The 26245-nt window shown below is 44.4% G+C and overlaps 1 protein-coding gene across 1 annotated transcript in view; it reads left to right on the top strand.

Annotated features, from left to right (window-relative positions):
• ATP10D (ATPase phospholipid transporting 10D (putative)) overlaps positions 1–26245 on the top strand; it is a 60868-nt gene that overhangs the window by 5721 nt on the left and 28902 nt on the right. The window contains exons 2-12 of the mRNA XM_083754866.1: positions 4205–4246; positions 4873–5145; positions 5962–6156; positions 12204–12408; positions 14957–15042; positions 16331–16437; positions 17846–17977; positions 18970–19085; positions 21074–21326; positions 23933–24147; positions 25507–25689. Coding sequence (XP_083610992.1) covers positions 4898–5145; positions 5962–6156; positions 12204–12408; positions 14957–15042; positions 16331–16437; positions 17846–17977; positions 18970–19085; positions 21074–21326; positions 23933–24147; positions 25507–25689 — 1740 coding nt within the window. The 5' untranslated portion in view covers positions 4205–4246; positions 4873–4897. The remainder of the gene's footprint in view (positions 1–4204; positions 4247–4872; positions 5146–5961; positions 6157–12203; positions 12409–14956; positions 15043–16330; positions 16438–17845; positions 17978–18969; positions 19086–21073; positions 21327–23932; positions 24148–25506; positions 25690–26245) is intronic.

Below are 26245 nucleotides of genomic sequence, written 5' to 3'. Positions count from 1 at the left end.
GTACTAGAGTGTTAGAAACTCAGATATATGGTAGGTGCCAAATGGCTCCTTGAACCAGGGTTATAGTCGCCAAAACAGAATGCTTCGTTGCCACTAAGGACGGCTACACAGTTGAATTTTTGAATATGACGTTTTGGTTCCTGAAATTCATTCTGATAGTGCAGAGAAAATATAATGGATAGAATTGTACAGGATGTGTTGCTAGCGTGTGAAAACAGTCAATAATATCCAAGGATGCCCAGGCATGCACCTCCAGATGGTGGAGATATCAGGTGCTATCCTGGTACCCAGGTGTCTTCACTTGGTTGCAAGTGGCTGATAGGCAGGTGCAAGATGCACCTGGCGAATTTCAAATGCTGCTAAAAAGAATGGCAAAAATACCCACCAGAAACAATGGAAGCTCCCTGAAGGATCACAAGAAATAATGGGAACAGCAGATGTCAATTGATATGACCAGGCTCCATGGAAATAAATATAAGCTACAATAAGAACAGGGAAATGGCTCCCATTGGTTCCAATGGACATTCTTGTTATTTCTTTTCATAGATCAAATCTGAAGTAATTCATTTTAATGCCTATTTGACTGATAATGAATTCCTGTCAAGAGATTTGGGCAAGGCCTACCAGCGTTGTAGGGATTTAAATTCGAGTCCCTGATGTTTCAAGTGCAATACAGTGGTACCTCGAGTTACAAGCGCCTCAGGTTTTTAAGTGCTTCAGGTTACAAACTCTGCTAAGCTGGAAGAGTGACCTTGAGTTGAGAACTTTGCCCCAGGATGAGAACAGAAATCGTGTGCCGACGGCGTGGCAGCAGCAAGAGGCCCCATTAGCAAGAGCACGCCTCGAGTTAAGAACAGGGACGCGGGTGGTGCTGTGGGTTAAACCACAGAGCCTAGGACTTGCCGATCAGAAGGTCGGCGGTTCGAATCCCCGCAACGGGGTGAGCTCCCGTTGCTCGGTTCCTGCTTCTGCCAACCTAGCAGTTCGAAAGCACGTCAAAGTGTAAGTAGATAAATAGGTACCGCTCCAGCGGGAAGGTAAATTGCGTTTCCATGCGCTGCTCTGGTTCGCCAGAAGCGGCTTAGTCATGCTGGCCACATGACCCAGAAGCTGTACGCCGGCTCCCTCGGCCAATAAAGCGAGATGAGCGCCGCAATACCAGAGTCGGTCATGACTGGACCTAATGGTCAGGGGTCCCTTTACCTTTAGTTAAGAACAGTTTCAGGTTAAGAACGGACCTTCGGAACGAATTAAGTTCGTAACTAGAGGTACCACTGTATCCTATCCTCTGAACCACATACAAGACAGATATCGTTCTGCACAAACACTGCAGGTAGGATAGCAACTGAAGCTACCAAGGACTGGGTTATCAGTGTCATTCCGTCTAAACTTTATATGTGATTTATTAAAAAAAAAAAAAAAACTTCCCGGTTGCAGGTAAGGTGGTGGAGAGAATGGTGACTGAGCCATTTCAGGAGGATATGGATTACTTGGATCTGTTTCAGACTTGGTTCAGGCATTGTTTGGGACTGAATCAGCCTTGGTCATCCTAGTGAATGATCTGTATCAGGACAGGAGGAGTGTATCTTTGCTTCTGCAAATGTAGCTAGTAACAACTAAGTGACTGCTGTGGGTCTTACCACAGTGGTGAAGCTAAGGTTAAGAAAGAAAAGAGTGGCGCTCCTCTCTAATTCAGTCCCAAACAGTGCCTGAACCAAGTCTGAAACAGATCCAGGTAAAACCAAGGTAATTTGTTTTTTTTTTCTTTTTTAAAATTGGATTCCATTGAGTTTTGTACACTATTAAGTGGTGCAGGAAAGAGTAACGATAACAACAAAAGCAAAAATATCAGTCTCTCGTGATTTGTTATAAATAAACTAATGTATGCACAGGGAGGAGAGAAACAAGGAATGGAAACTAAAGATAGTTAATCTTATTAGTTAATCAAATCTCTCCAGAAATCTGAATCTCAGTCTGGTGGTTTGGGACGTACAGATAAGGAAATCATGCAGGCAGAGGACCTTTTCGGTAGTGGCACCCGCCCTGTGGAACGCCCTCCCGTCAGATGTCAAGGAAATAAACAACTCTCTGACTTTTAGAAGACATCTGAAGGCAGCCCTGTTTAGGGAAGTTTTTAATGTTTGATCTTTTACCGTGTTTTTAATGTTCTCTTGGGAGCCACCTGGGGAAACCCAGCCAGATGGGTGGGGTATAAATAATAAATTATTAGTATTAGTATTGGTATTATAAATGACTTTCCCCACTGCCTTCTTTATCTCAGTCAAAACTAGGCATGGACAGTCTGTGGTGTGGATTCAGTGAGCTGAACTAATGGCGAGGTTTCATTCACCAGATGCCTAGCTGCCCACAGTGGTTAAGCTGGAGTAGCTCAGTTAAGACCACATTTCCATTGTGGCTTTGGCCTTAGAAAGGTGTCAAGACTGCCAGCACTTTGTTATGCCTCTTCCTGCCCCCACTCCCCAGTTCATTGAGAACAATTCCTTAGGTAACATGATCTTGGTGCACATTTCATAGATCGTGCCCCTGGGGCACAATGTTATCATCTCTCCCTTAACAGCAGTTCCTTGCATTGATGCTGACTCATGGATTTGGGTGACCAGCTGGGAGTTTAAATGGCTTTTCCTTTCAAAATGCTGTTATCAGCTCAGGCTCACACAGCTTTAACCGTGCTGCTATCCAGAGTTGGCTTCGAAGCCAGGTGTCTTTAGTGCTCTATCTGCAGGCTATCGGAACAACTGCAGAAGCGAACATATTACAATACCTCTTCATGGGGACTATAGCGGATAGGAGATATTCTGCAGTGGGGAAGCAAATCCCCATTCGCCACTGTTTTTGTATCGGAAAAAGCCAAACCGGGTAAAGAAAAACAGGAAATAGCTTTGCAAAAAAAAGAGAGAAGAGAGAAAAGTCTGGGTGTGATAATACATTTCCTAGGTATTGTTTATTTATAGGTAAAGGTAATGGGACCCCTGACCATTAGGTCAGTCGTGACAGACTCTAGGGTTGCGGCGCCCATCTCGCTTTATTGGCCGAGGGAGCCAGCGTACAGCTTCTGGGTCATGTGGCAGCATGGCTAAACTGCTTCTGGCGAACTAGAGCAGTGCATGGAAACGCCGTTTACCTTCCTGCTGGAGCGGTACCTATTTATCTACTTGCACTTTGACGTGCTTTCGAACTGCTAGGTTGGCAGGAGCTGGGACCAAGCAACAAGAGCTCACCCCATCACAGGGACCCGAACCACCGACCTTCTGATCAGCAAGTCCTAGGCTCTGTGGTTTAACCCACAGCCCCACCCGCGTCCCTATTATTTATTTATACATCCTAGGTATTATTTATTTCCTACATTTTTCTAATGGTTCATGACCATTAACCCATCTCCTTCATTCTCACAACAACCCTGTGAGGTTGGACGCAATCCGATAGGAACTGAGCAGGACCCTTCAGCACTGGTTGAGCATTGACTTTGGCCTGCACACTTTATTGCAGGCAGTTATGTCAAGCAGAGCCCTTCCATTCTTTGCATAGGGCAATCCAGCGGTCCAGTCACCCTTTGCATCATCCCAGTGTCCAAGTTGGGTATATCTAAGCAGGAACACAGCCACCTGCAGGACCTAAGGACAAGCAGGCTTGCTAGATTATCCTAAGTGAAGTATGCAGTGGTGCCTGCTTGCGATGAAGTGCTAATGTGTGATGGAGCTCTCAGATATATGTATGGTTATAGCTCACCCATGCGGGACATGGGTGGCACTGTGGGTTAAACCACAGAGCCTAGGGCTTGCCAATCAGAAGGTCGGCGGTTCAAATCCCCGCAACGGGGTGAGCTCCCGTTGCTCGGTCCCAGCTCCTGCCAACCTAGTAGTTCAAAAGCACGTCAAAGTGCAAGTAGATAAATAGGTACCACACTGGCAGGAAGGTAAACGCTGTTTCTGTGCGCTGCTCTGGCTCGCCAGAAGCGGCTTAGTCATGCTGGCCACATGACCCGGAAGCTGTACCAGTAAAGCTAGATGAGCGCCACAACCCCAGAGTTGGCCACAACTGGACCTAACGGTCAGGAGTCCCTTTACTTATGGCTCACCCACTCCAGTTCTAGCAATATTGGATAGGTTCTGTAATCTGTGCACACAGAGAGGGATGCTGGAAAAGTAGGTTGCACAGCTGACTTCTCTCTCTTTTTTTATTTCAGCAGTTGTCAAGCCACGGGCTACAAGGAAAGAAGGATTTCTTGGTAGGCTATCTAACCTGCTAGTTGGTGGAAGAAGCTGGTTGTGTCCGTTCCTGCAGGGAAAGGGGGATGTGTTGAGTGAGAGGTCAGTAGGGGTGTTGGCAGATAATAGGCCGAGAGAGTATCTTGTTGGTCTCAGTGATAAGAGAATTATCCTGTTAGGGATCTTCGTCAGTGCTCCCTTTTCCCTGCCTATTAATACATAGAGCTCTCCAGTCAAACACAGAAGTTGAGGGGGCACATTTTGGGAAAAAACGTCTTGCACAAAGACTTTGGCTTTTCTTTTATAACAAACCCATCCAAATGAATAGCTCTGTAATGTCATTCTGCCATTTAATCAATGATTTCTGGTCTCTCTTAATTGCTTAGTATCTTTATTATGGTTTTATATGGGCATTAAGCCAATCCAGACGAGTGGGGTATAAATTAATAGAATAATAATCACCATCATCATCTAAAGTTACACTTCAGTGTTAATTTGCTCTCATAAAGTTAAAAACTGGCTTTGGGTGAATTGGATGTTTCTCAACACAAAACAGCAGTTTGTCGTCACTTGTCATGTGCATTTCAACTTCACCCAGCTTATTCTGCAACTCTCTCTTTTTATCTTAACATGCTGCAAAGTAAAGGACACGACTTGGTTTTCACGAGAACATGGAAGAGTCACTTCAGTGGGCCAGGTGCAAATGGCAGCGCATGGTTTCTTCAGAAGGCAATAATGACGTCACCTTCCAGCAGCCAGCCAAGACCATCAGTAAACACAGGATTGTTATACCATGTCTGGGGCATTTTAAGGAAGAATACGAAAAAGTATCCCACCTGTATCAAAACAACAGAATACGGACTACAAAGTACCGACTTTGGAACTTTATACCGAAGAACATATTCGAACAGTTTCACAGGTAACGTGCACAGTTGTGAAATTAAAGGATAATTAGATAGTATTGTTTGCAACATTCAGAGTGAAAGCAATGGTAGTTTGTTACAGTAATGAACAGTAATGAATTACTAGATAATTTTGGGGATAGATAGTTCCAAATAATCTGCTGGCCCCTTTGAATATGTAATAATTGGTACCCTCGTGGTCAACATTTGCGATAGTTTAGTTGCATGAGATACTGGCATAATGTCACGTTTTGAATTTAATGTAACTGTTGATGTACCCCCGGGTGTAGTCAATGTGGTGGACTACAACTCTCATCATTCCTGGTCATTGATCATGCTAGGTAGGGGCAGGTGAGAACCATAGTCAAGAAGATTTGGACGGCACCTGGTTGGCTAACCCTGGTATACCCTATCCTAAGCACTTACGTCCTGATGTAGGAAGCCTTAGTTTTGGACTGTAATTTTAAACATAATAAAACCGAAAAGAGAAAACAGAAAAGGTGATTTGGAAGCATAATGGTTGTGGGAGAAGAGCTGCATTTTGTGGTTGTGTGTAATGTTGCTTTGATTAATTGGGACACGTTTTCTGATTTTACTCTAGTGTTGTGGGATTTTTTCTGCCATTAGCCCCATGAAGTAAATGCCTAGTCATAACATGCATGCCCTTACTTTGCTTTAATATCAACTTACCCATCCTTAATGAGATGAATACTAATCTGAAGTCAACTGCTACTCACTTAGATGTGTCATATCAAGCTTCAGACACTTTTTTTTATAATTGCGTCAATGGCTGACACTAACATCCTGTGGGTTGTTGTGTTTGTGTTTTCCAGAGCTGCCAATTTATATTTCTTATTTATAGTTCTGCTGAACTGGGTTCCAGTGGTGGAAGCTTTCAGGAAAGAAATCACCATGATCCCTCTCATTGTGGTTCTCACAATTATTGCTGTGAAAGATGGTGTCGAGGATTACGCAAAATACCAGTTGGACAAAAAAATAAACAACATAGTGACTCAAGTCTATTGTAGGTAAGAAAATCAGAAATAATATTACCATTGCCTTTGACAAATACAGTGGTACCTCGGGTTACATACGCTTCAGGTTACATGCGCTTCAGGTTACACACTCCGCTAACCCAGAAATAGTGCTTCAGGTTAAGAACTTTGCTTCAGGATGAAAACAGAAATTGTGTTCCGGCGGCGCAGCGGCAGCAGGAGGCCCCATTAGTTAAACTGGTGCTTTAGGTTAAGAACAGTTTCAGGTTAAGAATTTACCTCCGAAACGAATTACTGTATTTTTCGCCCTATAGGACGCACTTTTCCCCCTCCAAAAATGAAGGGAAGATGTGTGTGCGTCCTATGGGGCGAATACAGGCTTTCGCTGAAGCCTGGAGAGCGAGAGGGGTCAGTGCGCACCGACCCCTCTTGCTCTCCAGCCTTCAGGAAGCTATCCGCAAGCCTTGCAAGCCCGGCACCAAGCCGCGCTGGGCTCTGGAGGGTTGCGCAGAGCTGCCTGTGCTCCCGGGCTCCGCGCAGCTCTGCGCAACCCTCGGGAGCCTGGCAGGAAGCCACGCCGGGCTCCCAAAGGTTGCACAGAGCTGCCTGTATTCCGAAGCTTCGGGCGTGCTGAAGAGCGAGCCCGGGCTTCGCGCAGCTCTCCGCAAGCCTGGGGAGACCAGCGCGGCTCCCTAGGCTTACAGATAATAATAATAATAATAATAATAATAATAATAATAATAATTTATTATTTATACCCCGCCCATCTGGCTGAGTTTCCCCAGCCACTCTGGGCGGCTCCCAATCAGTGTTAAAAACAATACAGCATTACATATTAAAAACGTCCCTGAACAGGGCTGCCTTAAGATGTCTTCTGAATGTCAGGTAATTCTTTATCTCTTTGACATTTGATGGGAGGGTTTCCACAGGGCGGGCGCCACTACCGAGAAGGCCCTCTGTCTGGTTCCCTGTAGCCTCACTTCTCGCAATGAGGGAACCGCCAGAAGGCCCTCGGCGCTGGATCTCAGTGTCCGGGCTGAACGATGGGGGATGGAGACGCTCCTTCAGGTATACAGGACCGAGGCCGTTTAGGGCTTTAAAGGTCAGCACCAACACTTTGAATCGTGCTCGGAAACGTACTGGGAGTCAATGCAGATCTCTCAGAACCGGTGTTATGTGGTCCCGGCGGCCACTCCCAGTCACCAGTCTAGCTGCCGCATTCTGGATTAATTGCAGTTTCCGGGTCACCTTCAAAGGTAGCCCCACGTAGAGCGCGTTGCAGTAGTCCAAGCGTGAGATAACTAGAGCATGCACCACTCTGGCGAGACAGTCCGTGGGAAGGTAGGGTCTTAGCCTGCGTACCAGGTGGAGCTGGTAGACAGCTGCCCTGGACACAGAGTTAACCTGTGCCTCCATGGACAGCTGTGAGTCCAAAATGACTCCCAGGCTGCGCACCTGGTCCTTCAGGGGCACAGTTACCCCATTCAGGACCAGGGAATCCTCCACACCTGCCCGCCTCCTGTCCCCCCAAAACAGTACTTCTGTCTTGTCAGGATTCAACCTCAATCTGTTAGCCGGCTGTTCTGGGGTCGGGGGAATTTCGGGCTTCCCCCACGCCAGCCCCGTGCCTGTGGGGAAAATAATTTTTTTCCTCTTTATTTCCCTCTCCCCCCCAAAAAACTAGGTGCGTCCTATAGGGCGGTGCGTCCTATGGGGCGAAAAATACGGTAAGTACTTAACCAGTGGTACCACTGTATAAATATGAAGTTAAATAATTAGATCCATTTCATCCTGGCTTCCAGTCCAGTTTTGAAGCTGAAACTGCATTGGCCGCCCTGGTAGATGGCCTGTGTTGGGAGATTGATGTGGGAAAGTTGAGGGTGGCAGGAGAGGATATATTGATTAATATTATCCTCCCTAACTCACATTAGCAAGCTTAGCAGAGTGCACCCCCCTTTTACACAGCAGAAAACTGGTTGCAAACTCGTGTGAGTCTCTTAAAACAAGAAGCAATTCAATTTGGCTTGCCCAGATTGAGATATGTTCTGTTATTCCTGGTAAGACCCCTTTAATCCATCCTAAAAGAATAAAGACACAACAGTCTTATTCATAAGTAACAAAAAGTAGTTTTACTCATGATCAGGCAGAGCACAGTGTGATCCCTGAAGGTAGGCTTTAGGCTTAAAGTTACAAACGTGTAAAAACAAGTTTACCCCATATGGGAGATAACCTGGGGGACTGCTGGCTGGTAGCCAGCAGTACTGTCCAGGTGAATCAGGAAGTTCACAGGACGAAAAAAATATCAAAGAGAGGAAGGTGGCTGCATGACTTGGCCTTTTACCAGGTCTTGAAAAGTCACGGCCACCTACTAGTCACATGCAAGGAAGGGTGCTCCAGGCCAAGAGGAGCAGGAAGTTCAGGTGACTGGACCAACATCCCCTGCATGGCCACTCTAGCAAAAGAAGGAATGTTGCACTTGACTGCTCCCAGTGGATAACGTCCCACAATTGATGGGTGCAGTCAGAGGCGTGGGGGTGGGGGCGTGGGCCCGGGCACAATTTTGTGCGGAGGTGCAAACAGGCACCCCCCCCTCCAGCAGGCTCCTTCATCGGAGCCTGGCTCTAAGCGAGAAGGAGCTGCACCTTGGCTGCGGCCACAGCTCCACCCTCGGGCCCGGCCACAGCTCCACCCTCGGGTTGGGCCTGACCCAGGGTAGGGGAGCAGGAGAATGGGTGGCAATGTTGCCGCCCACCCTCCTCAGTGCAGGGTGATACCCTGTGGCTCTTTGTGGTTTTCAGTCCTATCTACCATGGGTGGGTATATGAGTGATTGTGCATTGGGCATGCAGCTGCCGGTGTTTGCCATAAGCCGTCCTATCCCAGTCTGGTGCCCTCCAGATGTTTTGGCCTCCAGGAACATGAGGACCCTCGTCCCTTCCAACTCTACGTTTCTATTATTCTATGGTCGCCTTGTAACTATCTGGACATACAACAAGAGAGGCCTCTGTAGGAGATTCCAGTTCTTGGGTAGGTTTATATAGAGGAAGGCAGTCTTTCGTGAAACCTGATTCCAAGACTTTTAAGGTTTGGCAGGTTAAAAAAAATTGCAATGTGAATAGTTGTCGGAAATGTATAGGCAGCTTTTCCTGTTTGGGGATCGGGGAAGAGAATGAAACAGTGCTCACGTTCTCCTATGCTTAAGCTGATATGCCACAACGGCCATTGACTAGCTCCACACCTTGCTGCCGTTTAAGGGCTTGAATCCCAATCTGCTTCTGAGGAGACATAATTCAGGTTGGCTATATGTTGAAGCAATTGGTAATTCGCTCTTTATAGATGATTGTGCCGTACTACATTTCCGAGACGATAATGTACCTGCCTTAGCACTGGGGTGGAGTGGGAATATACATTGCACCGGATCCAGCTCTCCCTCACACTGGGCTGGAAAATGCAGAAATACCAGCCAGGTATGGAGGGTGCCGCAGATACCAGCCCCCTTGATTCCCCTTCATACTGGCTTTGCACATTTCAAGGCAAGATTTGGCTTTGAGTGTATATTAACATGCGTAACATTGGCTGTGTGCAAATTGAATTTAAAATATTTTCAGATTGAGCTCTTGATAGGGCCTTGAACTCATTATCCGTTTTAGGAAATGTGCGCTGCTTAAAAGTGGTAATTACAGTTTAACGGTATTGTTTTGGGAGGCAAGAGGCTCTTGGCAGATGTTAATGCAGCTTTAGTGTGTTTTGTACCTATACTGCTGTATCGATTTTACACATTGATTTTTATGTCCTCTTAGAAAACCAGTGATAACCATCTAGGAAAGGAAGTAGGCAACTGACTTGTACTAAATATTTTTAGGCTGTGCTGCTCCTCCATGCTCCTTTTCTCTGCTTTTGATTCCCTTGCCTTTTTGGGAGCAGGAAAATACAAAAAAGTGAATGTCCTCTTGTCCTTTGTGGCCTCTCCTTTTAGGCTTGCAGTCTGTTGAATGTTTGCTGATACAGATTTTTGACCCCAAGGGGGAAAAACTGTTGTTTGTTTGTGCAACGGTTCCTCTATCCTCTTTTTAAAAACAAACAAACATACCACGAGCCTTTGGGTCTCAGCTAGTTTTCATATTCTACTTAAGTATAATTAACATGCTTTCCGTCTTGTTTACATATTATTTCCATGATGCTGACAAATGCCAAGTTCTGGCTGACAGAGCAGTGGCATGCAATTTCTAAGCAAGTTGTTGCATTTGGAGTATCAGGAAAATCAAATCTGGAAGGAGCAGGTCTCTCAAATGCAATTGCCCTTTATTGCTACATAATAAGAATAGGACGAGAAACTCTCCAGCATTCAAACTACAGGAGCTCAAGTGGTTTTGACTATTTATTTGTTTAAAATAATTATGTACCGCTGTATTGTAGAAATGTATCGCAGCGGTTTACAACGATATAAATATATAAAACCACACAGTAAAATCATTTTTAAAAGTTTGAAAAATAAAAACAAAAGTGTTTTTTTAAAAAAAAAAACTTCAGTAGACCGTTGTGAGGGATGGACTTCTAATTGTCAGATAGCTCGGTCATTTAAAAGTTGGCACATAAATTCATTCATTCATAACCCAAGTCTTGTGGGTAGAGTTGCCCTTGAAATCATTGTACAAGGATTGAATGTGATGGGGACATGAGCAGAGAGGGGATTGTAGGAATGGGTGGTGTGCTCTGGATATGGAGGTGCTTGTTCTAAAAATCAAACAGACATTCAAACATACTACTTAACATAACCTCTCCACTGAGGATGTTGATCAGTTGGTATAACAAGGTCTTGATTTTGGTCATTAACATAAAGAAAGGGGTCCATGTTTCTTGGAAAATGTCTCTGTTCGTTATGCCTCTATAATTGGTCTTCCGTGTCTGGCGAGATGCTCAAACATTGCTGTATCCCAGATATTATTTTCCCATATGTTCAGGGGTATTTCAGTCTGGTTCCTCCATTGTTGAGCTATCACTAATTGTGTTACAGTCAGTAAGAAGTCTACTAGTTCTCTGTGGTGGAGCCCACAGAGATAGTAGGGCTAAGGCAGAATTTGGAGGAAGGGGTTGGTCTGTGATTGTGGATATAATGGACATATAAAAAACAATGTATCCAAAATAAAACAGTACAAACAATTTAAAAAAACAAAAAAATACAAAAGCGAACAAACAAAAACACACATCTACAAATAAAACCATATCATCATTCTAATCATTATGTACATATACAGATATTGACTTACTTCCTTTGTTCTAAGACCTCAAAATTTTTACTCTTTCTAAATTGTTGTGTGTAATGTAGATTACCTCTATCTTTATACTTTTTGCACCATTTTTCTCTTTCTTTAACCCTGCAAAGCTTCATTTGCTACATACCGATATGTTTATTCCAGAACAATGTTTTTTCATATACTCTTTAGCACATCCCCATTCTTCTAATAATTTTTGGTCCGATTGTCCCCTTACGAATGCTGTGAGTCTTGCCAGATTCAGCCCAATTACCTTCTAAATCCGGCCCACAAACGGTCCAGGAATCAGCGTGTTTTTACATGAGTAGAATGCGTCCTTTTATTTAAAATGCATCTCTGGGTTATTTGTGGGGCATAGGAATTCGTTCATTTTATTTTTTCAAAATATAGTCCAGCCCCCCCCCCCCAAGGTCTGAGGGACAGTGGGCTGGCCCCTGCTGAAAAAGTTTGGTGACCCCTGCGGCTACAGAGCCTCACCTAAATGAAACTCTATTGTGTGCAAGCCACAGACAATCCAGACTTCATTTTAAAAGGTTTAAAACATTAACACTTTTGTGTTTCTTTATACCAGGAAATACTCTGAACGTGCATAGTTAGATGTGATTGTTAATATCAGATTTTCCTACGCACATGTAAAGTCAAAATTGAATTGACTGCCTTATAAATGCTTTTGTTTAGTTCCTTGAGAAACGGATGGATTTTTTAATGCGTGGTGGTTTATTGCTTTTTGTGTTTTCCTTCTATTTCGTTTTATCATTTTTTAAAAAAATGGGTCTCGCGCCCCCCCTTCCTGTTTTTTCCTCTCCAGAAATAAAAAGGCATATGTCGAGAAGTTCTGGAAAGATGTTAAAGTTGGTGATTTTATCCGACTGTTGTGTAATGAGGAGATTCCCGCTGACATGGTGCTGATATATACTAGTGATGGAGATGGGATCTGTCACATTGAAACATCAAGCCTTGACGGAGAGACCAACCTGAAACAGAGACAGGTTGTGAGAGGATTTGGCGAGCAGGTATAAATGGGCACTTCTTGGGAGAAAGTCTGTGTATAATCCATATCAGGAGGAATCCTATAAACTTCAATAGTTTTTGACAGCTCTCTTTGTACTGATTTCAGACTCCTGGCTCTACTCATTTTGTCTCCAGGATACCTCTCCTCCCAGCACACACAGAAAAACAACACCAATTTTGTTCCTTCTGGCGGCAGCCCTTGTGATTCACAATGTCATTCCAGAAACACAAACAGGGCTTTTTTTCCAGCCAGAACTCAGTTCCGGCACCTCTCAGCTGAGTTTCTGCTGAAATGAGGCTGCATTTTAATGCTGTTTTTAATCTTGTTTTTAAGTTGTATTTCAATCAATTGTTTTATATCTGGTATTATCCGCCCTGAGCCCGGTCTTGGCTGGGGAGGGTGGGGTATAAATAAAATTTATTATTATTATCAGGTGGGTGCCATTGCCATTGCCATTATAAGAGAACAAGGGAGGTGTTTGTGGTGCGTTCCGGCACCTCTTTTTTCTAGAAAAAACACTGCATACACACACAAAGGCACACACACCTTGGTGAATGTTGACATTCACCACAATTTGGACATTCACTGCCACTGAGAATGTTCCTCATTATTAGTTCTTTTGTTGCATAAGAAGCTCTCCACGAAGGTGATTTATCCCACAACTATGAGATGCATTAATACTATATCCCGTTTCACAGAGGGGAGAACAGTGGCTGAGGGAGAGGTATTCTGTATAATTGGGGTAGGGGAGAGTACAATGTAATAAATAGTCCAGCACAGGATCTGACCAACCCATGTATATTTTGCCTTATATTAATACACTTATATGCAATGACTTGTTAGATAGTCAAAGGAGTCACTAACAGGTGGACTCTTCTACCTTAAAAATAAAAACTCCTTCTTTCTTAGAGATGGGAAGGCCTGGAAAAAAATTGGGGGGAGAAACAGATCTTTTTCCAAAGCCGTTTCCCCCTGGAAAAAAATGAAAAAAAGAAGTTTGATATAGTTTGAATATTCCATACACCCCCCCCCCAATTTTTCCTGAAAAAAAAAGGCCTTGGGGGAAAACCCTGCCCCCCCCCCAATTTTTCTGTCCCCCCCCAGTCCTTCCAGCCCCCACACTTTGGAGCTCCCTGCTGACGGACACCAGGCAGGTGCTCTCACTGTACTCTTTCCAGCAACTACTCAAAACATTTTTGTTAGGGCCAGCCCATCTGAACACGTAGAAGCTGCATGCGGTTTACTTCCTTTTAACCACTGTTGACTTTAATCATATTTTGAATACTCTTAAATACCTGCTTTTAACTGTGTTTTATCAATCGTTTTAATGTTCTGTTGTATATTTTTGTAAACTGTTTAGAAGCTCTCTTACCATCATGCAGTTTGTAATATATAATAACAAATTCAATTTAAAAACACACACACACTCCATTTTTCTTTCAAACAGAGTTGGAGCCTTAATATTCAGTAACTGGATGTTGGTTACTTCTGGGCCTGGCATGCAAAAAAATTGCCTTACGCTTTGCCCCAGCTGTCCTTGAGTAGAAATGTGAAGGCCTGGGGGGGGGGGGGACGGAAAAATTGGGGGCGGGGGGGGACTGGTTTCCCCCCGGTTTTTTCCCAAGCCGTTTTTTAGAAGTCCATGAGAAAAATGACAAAGAAGAAGAGGAAGAAGAAATGGAAAATGATAGCAGTAGTTCAGGAAATGAGATAGAATAAACTACATGTATATGTTGTGTCTTCTGTTTCTTTTCTTTTTTTAAAGCACTACTCAAAGGGTAGACCTTCTATGGAGCCTAAATATTGAGGTGGACATTAACTTTATTTGCTGTTGGTGCTAAGGGGCAAATCTGTTTATTTTTTATGTTGATGGTTTCTTGCTTTTGTTTTTTGCTTGTGAGGGAAAGGGGGGTGGCTACCTGTTTTATTGTGAGCATGATACTTTTATATACGCTGTGTTTCACACAATTTGTAAAACTACTCCACACTGAACTTTTTTTTCTTCAGTTTTTCCAAAATTTCTATATTTTTTATGGGGGGGAAAACGTTTTTTCCTCATGGCTTCAAAATTTCCGGAAATTTTACATCTCTATCCCTTCTCAGTGCTTATTTGTCAATTACATTTCTGTCACGATGTCAAAAAGTAACCAACCAATTCTTATTTATGTGGCATATGGGGTTTGATTAAACCGAGTGAGGCCTTGGGTCTGTCTGAGCCATTTTCTTTCCCTCTGATAACACTGGCTCACAAACTTTCTTGGGCAGAGGTCTGTACCAGCAACTTCTGCCCTTTTTTCAGCCATTCAAGAGACTCTTCTCAGTCACCTCAGAGCGGGTTTTACTTTTTCATGCACCCAATAAGCAGGGAAGCAGGCCTTCCTGTGAACCTGCTCAGTTCTCTGAGAATCTAGATTTAGCAGTACCTGGATTTTTACCTCAGGTTGTCATGCCAACCAGCGTAGATAGACATTACTTTAACGAAGTTGCTGCATCCCACATTTGAGCTCCATTTTCCCCCTTCTCCCCCCCCCCCCCCAATTTGTATCTAGGAAACTGAAGTTGATCCGGAAAATTTCGCAAGCAGGATAGAGTGTGAGGCGCCAAACAATGATCTTACCAGGTTCCGGGGGTTTATGTAAGTAATTTGTGGTAAGCTCTGTCTGCTCTCTCTGCTTGATAAAATATTATAGCACTCGTATTAAAGTGAAGAGCAGCAGCTAGCAGTCTCCAGGCCATACCTAGCCACTTTCTGGCTATTGATTATTCCCCTTGCAGAGGTGACTGGGGTGGGAGGCACAAATGGTTATGGGATGTGACTTGACAGCAGATTGCCTTCACGGACAAATTTTTGGGCCTTCACTCCTTCGTCAAAGTGGCTTCCTGGCAAATCTTGTTTGCCAGCTATGCAAGCTCTTGATCCCATGGAAAGCCCTCGGCTTCAGAGTCAAGGGAGGCTCCCAGCTTGAAGTTGGAAAGCTTATTAGCAACTTTACGTTATTAGGCTACATTATCAAAGTATTTGTATCACAGCCTGACACCGTATGCCAATGAATTTGATTTACAGTGGAACCTTGGTTCTCAAACACCTTGGTACTCAAACATTTCCGAACGCTGAAAACCCGGAAGTAAGTGTTTTGGAACGTTTTTCGGAAGCCAAACGTTCAATGCAGTTGTCAGCTATTGTTTCCAGGGCGTCTGCATCAATCGGAAGCCACGTCTTGGTTTTTGAATGTTTTAGAAGTCAAACGGACTTCTGGAACGGATTACGTTTGAGAACCAAGGTACCACTGTATTACAATTCAAACACCAATGAGGGATTGCACTGAAAGTGCCCTTGTCAGGCTTTCCTCTCAATCACTAGCCCAAACACACCAAGCCTCCTCACTTGGAGATGTTTTCAATGCAGGCGAGATGCTCTAGGACAGCCTTCACAAACCAGGTGTCTTCCAAATTCGTTGAAAATCAGATATATAATCTAGGCAACAAATGGCTCCTGAAGGTTGCAGTCACAAAAGCAGAATATTTAGTTGCTGTTTTAGGGCAAGACAGCTCTAAAGTCTTGTTTTTCAAATGATGGGCTGACTGCGATTGATTCTCCGTTAAACTTCTGGTTCTAGTTCAGATGGCAACCTTGAACTGCGTTAACACCTTTGAGAACTGAAAGAAGGAAAGACACTTGATCCTGGGACAGTGCACATATATTTTGTTGTATTCCGACCTGGCGTCTGGCTAATTTTGGGCACCGGTTGGACTGCAAGTCCCATCAGTCCTAGCTAGTGCAGCCCAACAGCATCTAGAGGGCACCAGGTTGTCAAAGAGTGCTCTAGGATATATTCTTTTGAATGTCTTGTCCGTGGATGTTGGCAGTATTTGCGGAGCCTTTGTGAACATGAGTGCATCTTGAGCTGGATTTGTCTTTACAGGGAGCACCCAGATAATGAACGAGTGGGCCTGAGCAAGGACAACTTGCTGATGAGAGGGTGCACAATCAGAAATACAACAGTTGTTGTTGGCATTGTGGTGTACGCAGGTCAGTGCCCTGTCTAGATGTCGCTGGTTTGCAGGGCCTGAGAAATGAAGTCGTTCATTGCCATCCCTGGCAAACACAAAGGGTTGTCCCCCATTGTTACTCAGAGTAAACCCATTGAAATGATAGACACAGCTAATTTATGCCAATGAATTTCAGGGGACTCTACTCCTGTGGAATGCTCTCCCCAGGGAGGTTCGGCCAGTGCCTTCATTACATATCTTTAGGCACCAGGCAAAAATGTTCCTCTTCTTCCAGGCCTTGGGGCTGATTGATATCTGATTCCCTTTTTAAATGGGAGGGTGGATTATTGGTTCGTCAACATTCTTATTTTTGCTATGTGTTGTATGATTTTCATATTGTAATTTTATGTCCTAAACTGCCCCGTGATCTACAGATGAAGGGTGGGACACAAATTTAATAAAGAATAAGTAATAATAAAAATAACGTTCTAAGGATTTGGTTGGGTGCAGCCTAATACTTTGTGCGATAAAGTCTATTCTAGGGGTGTAACTGTTAAATATGGAGGCTTAATCCATTATGATGCCAAGTGAAGGTTGGAAGGGAGCTTCAATAAATAGCAAAGGCTCCTAAAAACAGTGTCTCCTCACATCAATTTCTCCTCCTCCCAGTTGTTCCACAGAATTCTTTATATAAAGATCAATATTTAAAACATTCCTGTGCCTTCCTCCAGTTCAAAATGTCTTGGGGATTTCATAGCTATAAAACAGTTTACAGCAAAAAAAAGCACAGTGCTATAATTTTATCATAGCGGGTTAAAAAAACAACTGTAAAGTTGTTAATCCTTGGGAAATAAAAAGGATTTTGCCAGGCATGCAAGAGATGTTAATGTCTTAGGCTCTAGGCTAGCCTCCCTGGAGAGATAAGAGTGTGTGTGTTTGACAACTAGGGCACCATAAACAAAAATGCCCTCTTTCCAAGGAGCCACTGGGAACAGAGTCTGCCCCTATTTGCATAGCATCCAGGTTTTGGTTTTGGTTTTACTTCCTGGTCAAATGGGAGTAGCAATGGGGAACTGGAAAGCCCAAGGACTCAGTCTGGCGCAGGTGGCACATTGTGACTGGCTGCAGAAACAACTTCCTCCCCAGCCCATTATTTAACTCAAACTACTTCCTTAAGCTAGCACAGGCCTTCTGCAGCTTTGATTTCTGCCTGGTTAGCTATATGCTGACTCTGTGTAACTACCATCAGGCGTCCAAGTTGGGAATTTGGGCCTTTGGGATTTTCTCCAGTCCAAGCGGCCATTTGCATCTAGTAAGAATCATGGGACTCGGGGGCCAAACTTTGCAAAAGTTATAACAACCAGTGTCTATCCTTGGCCCCGGCGGGGTGCAGTTTTAATTGTTTCAGTTTGCATTAAAAGCTCCGACGTGTTTTGTGTTGTCGAAAGGTCACGAAACCAAGGCAATGTTAAACAACACAGGGCTTCGGTACAAGCGAAGTAAGCTAGAGAAGAGCGTAAACAAAGACATCATCTGGTGTGTTCTGCTTCTAGTTGTGATGTGCTCTATAGGGGCCGTGGGTAAGTGAAGAGTTAAGATCCACTCTACAAAATAGGATATTCCCTCTCTATACGTCTGTTCAGGACTCTATGTTTTAAGGGTTTTTCTAATGGAGTTTAGCATTTTTATTTTTGGGTCCCAAGACCTTACGTTGCCTGAGGTGAAAAGCAAAATGGCGTCTCTCCCTTCCCACTGGGATTCCATGCACAGAAGTTGACCAGACTGGCAGCCGATTCTTATTTCAACACTGCAGATGGGAAAATAGGGGTTCGATCTGCATCCTAAGCGGCCTCTATTTGACTCCCGTTTATGGAGAGCTCTATTCTGAAGTGCCGTTTTTAGTTGTATGGTTTACACTGGCCATATCCGCACCATGGGATGCGGGTGGCGCTGTGGGTTAAACCACAGAGCCTAGGACTTGCCGATCAGAACGTTGGCGGTTCGAATCCCCATGACGGGGTGATCTCCCATTGCTCGGTCCCTGCTCCTGTCAACCTCGCAGTTCGAAAGCACGTCAAAGTGCAAGTAGATAAATAGGTACCACTCCGGCGGGAAGGTAAACGGCGTTTCTGTGCGCTGCTCTGGTTCGCCAGAAGCGGCTTATTCATTCTGGCCACATGACCCAGAAGCTGTCTGTGGACAAACGCCGGCTCCCTCGGCCTATAGAGCAAGATGTGCGCACAATCCCAGAGTTGTCCACGACTGGACCTAACGGTCAGGGGTACCTTTACCTTTACTTTTATGTATAGGATTGCAACCTTCATCAGCTTATTTTTTAGATGATTTTTAAAATATAAAGCCAGGGCAGTTTAGAAGCTGATTGATAACTTTGTTATCTGCGTTCTCCAACCTGGTGCCCTCCAGATCAGCAGGACCTGATTAGAGTTGTCCAAAACATCGGGAGGAGGCACCAGGTTCGGGAAGCCTGTACTACTTTGGTCACTGCCTTGGAACGCAGTGCCATTCATAGTTTTGATTTTATTAATGGATTCTTTATCTTCTTTTTAAACAGGTCACGGGTTTTGGCTAGGTGCCCATCCAGACCCACCTCTCTATAGTAGCGGGAAGCAAATTGCTCCAGCAATGGGAGCGTTTTTTATGTTCTGGACAATGATAATTTTATTGCAGGTAAGTTTGTGGTTTGGTTGGTGCTGCTTTCTTTAATACTACCGTACTAGAAAGCCAAAGTAACTTGAATTTAGGAGGTGTGTTCCAGAGCTTTTTTAAAAGAATTGTAGAACCGTGGAAGGGACATTGGCGCTTGTCTAGTCCAGCGCCTCTCTGCTCAGTGCAGGATCTGTAATGCAAGGTGCAACTTCCCTGACATATGGCCATCCAACCCTCTGGAAACCCCCTTGTTTCTCCGCGCCCTTCTTAAAATGTGGCACACTGAACCTAGAGGCAGTACTCTGGATGCACCTGAGAAGTACAGAAATAATAATAATTATAAATAGAACGGAACTACTGCCTCTTATGATCTGGGCCCTGTGCTTCTGGAAAAGCAGCCAAAAATTGGATTAGTGTTTTTTCAGCACTCATGTTATATAGGTGACTCATGGTCAACTTAGGATCAGCTGAGATGCTTGGATCAGGATTAGCTAATGGGCTGCCCTTGGGATGTTGTGGCCTACAGCTGCAGTTGGCCATAGGCAGCATGGCCAATGGGCAGGAATGATGGCTGTATCACCTATAAGTTTCATAGTCGACAACATCTGGATGACACCACAATGGTAATCCCTGGCCTAGATCTTTTATACATTCTCTACTTGTTTTCGTTGTTCTTTTGTAGCTAAATTCAGGACTTTGCATATACGGAGATCTCCTCGCTTACGTGCGTTCGACTCCCGCGCATATATGTGCAGTGCCGGGAAATAATTAAATCAATCTATTTTAACTGCAAAAAAGGGCAAAAACGGCAAAAACGGCTTGAAAAGAGCAGAAAAACCAACTACCAATCCAGGAGCATTTGCACCAACCTTTCAGGCCCATTTTTAATAAGTGTTTTTCAAGGGTTCCCAGAGGTTTTGATGATGTTTACAGGCTTTTTAGACGGTGTTCCCCACTATACGTGATTTCACGTCTACATGCACCACCTGAGAACGTAACCCCCACATTAGTAGGGAGACACGTACATCATAGTTGGGTAACAGTCTGAGTTCGTATTTTAATCCTGGTTCTGTCTAGTGCCAAGCTAGTTGTCCCAGCTTTGTATCAGCTGCATATTTGATAAACATCTGGCTATAGGATCTGATAAACATCTGCAGGATCTGTAAGACAGAGTTATTCCGCCTGGCCTTTGACTTGGAATCAACTTGATCCCCTCCCCCTCTTTCCTTTTTCCTTTCTCCTGTGATGGAATTCCTATTTGGGGACTTCCCTGGCTTTTTTCTGGCCCACGTAGGACCAGTCTGGATAGTTGGCCTTGGTGAAGACTTGACGTTTTCATCCCCAAAAAAGTTTTTGATTTTGAGTTTCTACTGCAATGAGGCTGCATTTTAATGTTGCATTTTAATCTTATTTTTAAGTTGTATTTCAATCAATTGTTTTTATATCTGGTGTTAGCCACCCTGAGCCCGGTCTTGGCTGGGGAGGGCGGGATATAAATAAAAAAAATTATTATTAGTCTATTACATCCTTTTCCAAGTCACTTAAAGAACCCTGTGGCACTTCACTTGGGACGTTTATCCAAGTTAATGTAGCGCTATTAACAAGCAGTAGTTGGGTGCAGTTGTTCAACCAGCTGTGAGTTAACCTAACATTAATCTTGGCAAGCCCATGACAGACTTTCTCAAATGATTTGCTGAAATCAAGATACACTATGCCCACGGCCTTCTCATGGTCTACCATACCAGTAACTATCAAAACAGCAGATGTGGTTGGTCTAGGGTAACTTATTTTTGATAACGCCATACTGTCTGTTCTGTTGATTTTTAGCAAGATACACCCTTCCGCTAGCCGACTCCAGATGTGAGCCTCATTCCGCTAAGTCTCAGTGATCCCTATCGGATCAACCTTACCCCCTCATATTAGGATTTCGGGTTCGTTTTCTGGTGCAGTTGAGGGCAGGATCTGTCCTCATGAGCAAGCCATACTAAATCCGCTTCTTGCCTTGACAGGTTTTGATCCCGATTTCTCTTTATGTCTCCATTGAATTTGTCAAATTGGGTCAAATCTATTTTATCCGGAATGATCTTGACTTGTACCATGAACCGACGGACACCGGGATCCGGTGCGGATCGCTGAATATAGCCGAAGACCTTGGGCAGATTGAGTACGTTTTCTCTGATAAGACCGGAACCCTCACTGAGAACAAAATGGTTTTCCGAAGATGCAGCATTGCGGGGATGGAATATGGTCATGAAGAGAACGGTAAGGCTGCGGGAGAAAGCTGCTTTTGTACCAGGAGCTGGACCTCAGTGGTATTCGGGCTGAACGATGGGGGTGCTCCTTCAGGTATACTGGGCCGAGGCCATTTAGGGCTTTAATGGTCAGCGCCAACACTTTGAATTGTGCTCAGAAACGTATTGGGAGCCAGTGACAAGCATCTTCTTATAGCCCCCGTGGCATCTCTTTAGTAGTCCACTTTTTAGTCCACCTTTTCATGTTCTGTGCTCATTACTTGTAGTCTGTATAAAAGGATGCACTAGAAAGCGACAGGCATTTTGGGCCTGTAAACACAAAATTCTTTAAAATGTGGAGTATGCCTTTTTAGCCCATGGGGCCCTGTGCATGCTAAGGAAATTCATAAAACCTTGATGAGGATGGAACCATAGAAACAAAACTGTAAACATGCATACTGCAGGTTTTCATCCATTCAATCATATATATACATATTTATCAGTAAGGCTTGTATTGGGTAAATTAAGCTGTGCTCGTTCATGTACTAGATGTACTTTATAAATCAGTCTAGCTCTGCAGTGATCATTGAAGAAGTTTGCCCTTTCAAGCAACAAGGCCTAAATCTGCATGAAATCACAAACCAAATCCATGACAATGGAGGATGACTCACTGCGCAGTCCCCGTGTAAACTGGCCGGTGTATCTGAGGCCGTTCATTTAGGAAGACGGTGATGCCCTCCAGTGGCACATTGGGAAATTGCTTGAAATCAAACAAGCCAACGCCGGAAATTTAACTCTGGAAAGCTTTGTGTACAAGTTTCAGTAATACTGCTAGGAAATGCATGCAGCAAAAGATGGCATTGTTGAAGATTCAAGCACATATCATATAAATATTATCAGTGCTTTATTCTGGAGAAAAAGGTGGGAGAACTCACTATGAAGTTTGTTTGTTTGTTTGTTTATTGCAGACCCATCTACAGTGCCTTTCCACCTCACCCTGGGCAGTGGCTAAGCCCTTTGTGGCTTAGGGCCCTCGTATTTATGGGACCGCCTCTCCTGGTATTCCCCACAGAGGACCTTAAGGTCCATGAATAATCATAGTTTAGAGGTCCCGGGCCCTAAGGAAGTCAGATTATCCTCCACCAGGGCCAGGGCCTTCTCAGTGATGGCTCCGACCTGGTGGAATGCTCTGTCCCATGAGACCAGGGCCCTGCAGGATTTAACTTCCTTCCGCAGGGCCTGTAAGACAGATCTATTCCACCTGGCTTTCAGCTTGAATTTAGCCTGATCTTTTATTCCCCTTCCTTCCCTCCTCCTCCCCTTTTTATGAAGATTACCCACTCTGGGATCCCACAGCTAATTCTTCCCTGATCTACTCACTGGCCTAAATAGGACCAGCTAGCCCTGGTGATCATCTAATGTTTATTGGATGGATTCCCCCCCCCCCCCAAATTGATTTTTGAATTCTGAATTTATTGTTATTCACATTTCATACGGTATTTTATGCTGTTTTTTGTTGCATCAATTAAGTGTTTTTAATTTGTTGTTAGCCGCCCTGAGCCCAGTTTTCTGAACTAGGAAGGGCGGGGTATAAATAAAAAATATTATTATCATTATAAATGTAATATGTGATTAATAAACTCAAGCAGACACTGATCTGGATTAGAAATGGCCACAACTGTACGGATTACAGACCAGAGTGGTTGAGGCAACCCTGTCAGATGGGTGGGGTTAAATAATAAAATTGTTGTTGTTGTTTTGGCTCTGGCATTGGGTGTATATCCGTTCCAGCCCCCCATCCCACAACAACAACAAAACAATTATTTAATTTCTAAAAGGGAAGGAAACTCCATTCCCTTGAGTTCCTGCTAAAAAACCCAACCCCTGAATATTATGATCACATCAGAATATTTCTGACCGCTATGAAAGAAAAAAAAATAGAAGTGGGAAGTCACTGTTTTTGTTGTTTTGCAGCTCTTCGTAATCCTGTAACTTGGTAAATAGAAGAGGATATTTGATTGTAGATCTGAGTTTTGACTCCCCCCTCCCCATGTCAAATGCCAAATACAGTCGTACTTTGGTTCTTGAACGGAATCCATTGCGGAAGTCTGTTCAACTTCCAAAAACGTTTGAAAACCAAGGTACGGCTTCCAGTTGGCTGCAGGACATCCTGTACTCAACCAGAAGCCACATCAGACGTTGGGCTTCCAAAAAACATTAGAAAACCAGAACACTCACTCCAGGGTTTGCAGTGTTCGGAAGCCAAAATGTTCTAGAAATAAGCTGTTCGAAAACCAAGGTACGACTGTACGATTCATGGGAGGAAGTCCACTAGGCCAAGAAGTCCTTGCCTTTGCTTTCGCTGTTGATTTGGGACTGCTAAAATGGGGTTCAGTTGAGTATCTCGAAGGTCACAATACAAAGACCAGCGGCAGGTGGCGGGCAGCACATAGCTGCTGCTCATAATGGCTGTATTTGTTTATTTCGTACCACCTTAGGCTCCGTGATGCAGGAAAGGTGGGGGTATAACTAATAAATACATTGAATTCCTTGGGTTGAGAATATGGGACCAGTCATAGATTCATTATTTCACTTTAAATAATCGTGTGGGTGATCTCTTTCTCTCTGTCTGTCTAGCTAAGAGGCTAGAATCATACCTAGATTATGATGATGAAGAAGATGAAGAAGGAATACGCGCTTCATATTCCTCTTTGAAGCGTCCGTCAAGGTTTTCCACCTGCAAATCGGGTTATTTCCAGAGCACAAAGTCTTTGAGCCGCTTGTTTAGCTCCACCTCCGCCTTGCGAACTAGTATATCACGCACGACACAAATGGCCTTCAGCAGCCCAATTGTAAGTGTGTTCCTTGAGCCTATGCGGGACTTGTGTGTGGGCGTCTTGCTGACCTATTCATACATATCTATGCAGGGACATGGGTGGTGCTGTGGCCTAAACCACTGAGCCTCCGGGGCAGGGGGCAGCAACCTTTTTCAACTGAGGGGCGGTCCATGTGGTGGGCCGGACTATATTTGGGGGGGGGAGGGAATGAACGAATTCCTATGCCCCACAAATAACCCAGAGATGCATTTGAAATAAAAGGACACATTTTATTCATGTAAAAACATGCTGATTCCTGGACCATCCACGGGCCAGATTGAGAAGGTGATTGGGCTGCATCCGGCCCACAGCCCTTAGGTTGCCTACCCTGGCTCTGGGGCTTGCCGATCAGAAGGTTGGCGGTTCGAATCCCCATGACGGGGTGAGCTCCTGTTGTTCTGTCCCAGCTCCTGCCCGCCTAGCAGTTCGAAAGCACACTAGTGCAAGTAGATAAATAAATACTGCTGTGGTGGGAAGGTAAATGGCGTTTCTGTGTGCTCTGGTTTCCGCCGCGGTGTCCCGTTACGCCAGAAGTGGTTTAGTCATGCTGGCCACATGACCCGGAAAGCTGTCTGTGGACAAACACTGGCTCCCTCGGCCTGAAAGCAAGATGAGCACCGCAACTCCATAGTCGCCTTTGACTGGACTTAACCGTCCGGGGGTCCTTTACATATCTATGCAGTTCTCACAGTCCAAAAGTGACCTGGCAGTGGCTGTTTCACGAGACTCTTCTAAGCAATCCATCTGCATTAAGGGATGATTTTTTTGCAGGAAGAACTTTGAGCCTTTCAGCCTCGGTCTCCATTGGCATGCAGTTACAATGGAATGTTCATTATATTTATCACTACTTGCTATGTTTTAATCATCATTGGTTTTCTGATGACTTTAAAATGTCATTTGATGAAATTTAGTTATTTGTCGGATTGCCTTGTCATGTTTTGAAACAATTTAGTACTTGGTTGCTGTTGTAGCAATGTACGGATTTGCATTTTTGTTGTTGTACGGTTGTGAGATGCTGGAGAACTGGCTTGCGCACTTGAGTTATGAATGAATAAAATTTCTGAAAAGCTGGGTTTTCCAGGAGCGTGGGCTCATTCCACCTTTGGGGAAGGGGAAGATACCGTATTTTTTGCACCATAACACTCACTTTTTTCCTCCTAAAAAGTAAGGGGAAATGTCTGTGCGTGTTATGGAGGGAATGCCTACGGGTGGCATGCCTACGGATTTTCCTCCTCTAAAAACTATGTGCGTTATGGTCGGGTGCGTGTTGTAGAGCGAAAAATACGGTAATTTCGACGAGAACCTTACCGTCCTTGTTTTTGCTTGACCAACAAGGAGACTGACGTTGTGCCAGATGAACTCCTTGAAAAGAAGTTGAGGAGAATCACTTTCAAATCCTATACAATATCTGAGACGGTAGGGCTAACCCCAGAGATAGTGTACATCGCCGAATTCTTCATTGCTCTGTCGATTTGCAACACTGTCGTTGTTTCAACGCCTGATCAACCACAGCGAAAGGTAAGGCAGGGGAGAAACTAGAGATGCTGCTGGTGCTTATGTGTGTGTAGTAATTATTATTTATACCCCACCCATCTGGCTGGGTTTCCCCAGCCGCTCTGGGCAGCTCCCAACAAATATTAAAAACACGATAAAAGATCAAACATTAAAAACTTCCCTAAACAGGGCTGCTTTCAGGTGTCTTCCAAAAGTCAGATAGTTGTTTATTTCCTTGACATCTGATGAGAGGGCGTTCCACAGGGCGGGCGCCACTACCAAGAAGGCCCTCTGCCTGGGCGGCCACTCTCAGTCACCAGTCTTGCTGCCACATTCTGGATTAGTTGTAGTTTCTGGGTCATCTACAAAGGTAGCCCCACGTAGAGTGCATTGCAGTAGTCCAAGCGGGAAATAACTAGAGCATGCATCACGCTGGTGAGACAGTCTGCGGGCAGGTAGGGTCTCAGCCTGCGTTCCAGATGGAGCTGGTAGATAGCTGCCCTGGACACAGAATATATAATGCAAATTAACACACAGTAAGACACCAAACATTAAAAACTTCCCTCTACAGGGCTGCCTT

This window comes from Podarcis gaigeae (genome assembly GCF_964106915.1).
Source record: "Podarcis gaigeae genome assembly, chromosome: 9".
Classification (NCBI taxonomy): Eukaryota; Metazoa; Chordata; class Lepidosauria; order Squamata; family Lacertidae; genus Podarcis; species Podarcis gaigeae.
The sequence above is the reverse complement of the archived record's forward strand: the minus strand, read 5'-3'. Positions and strand labels throughout refer to the sequence as shown.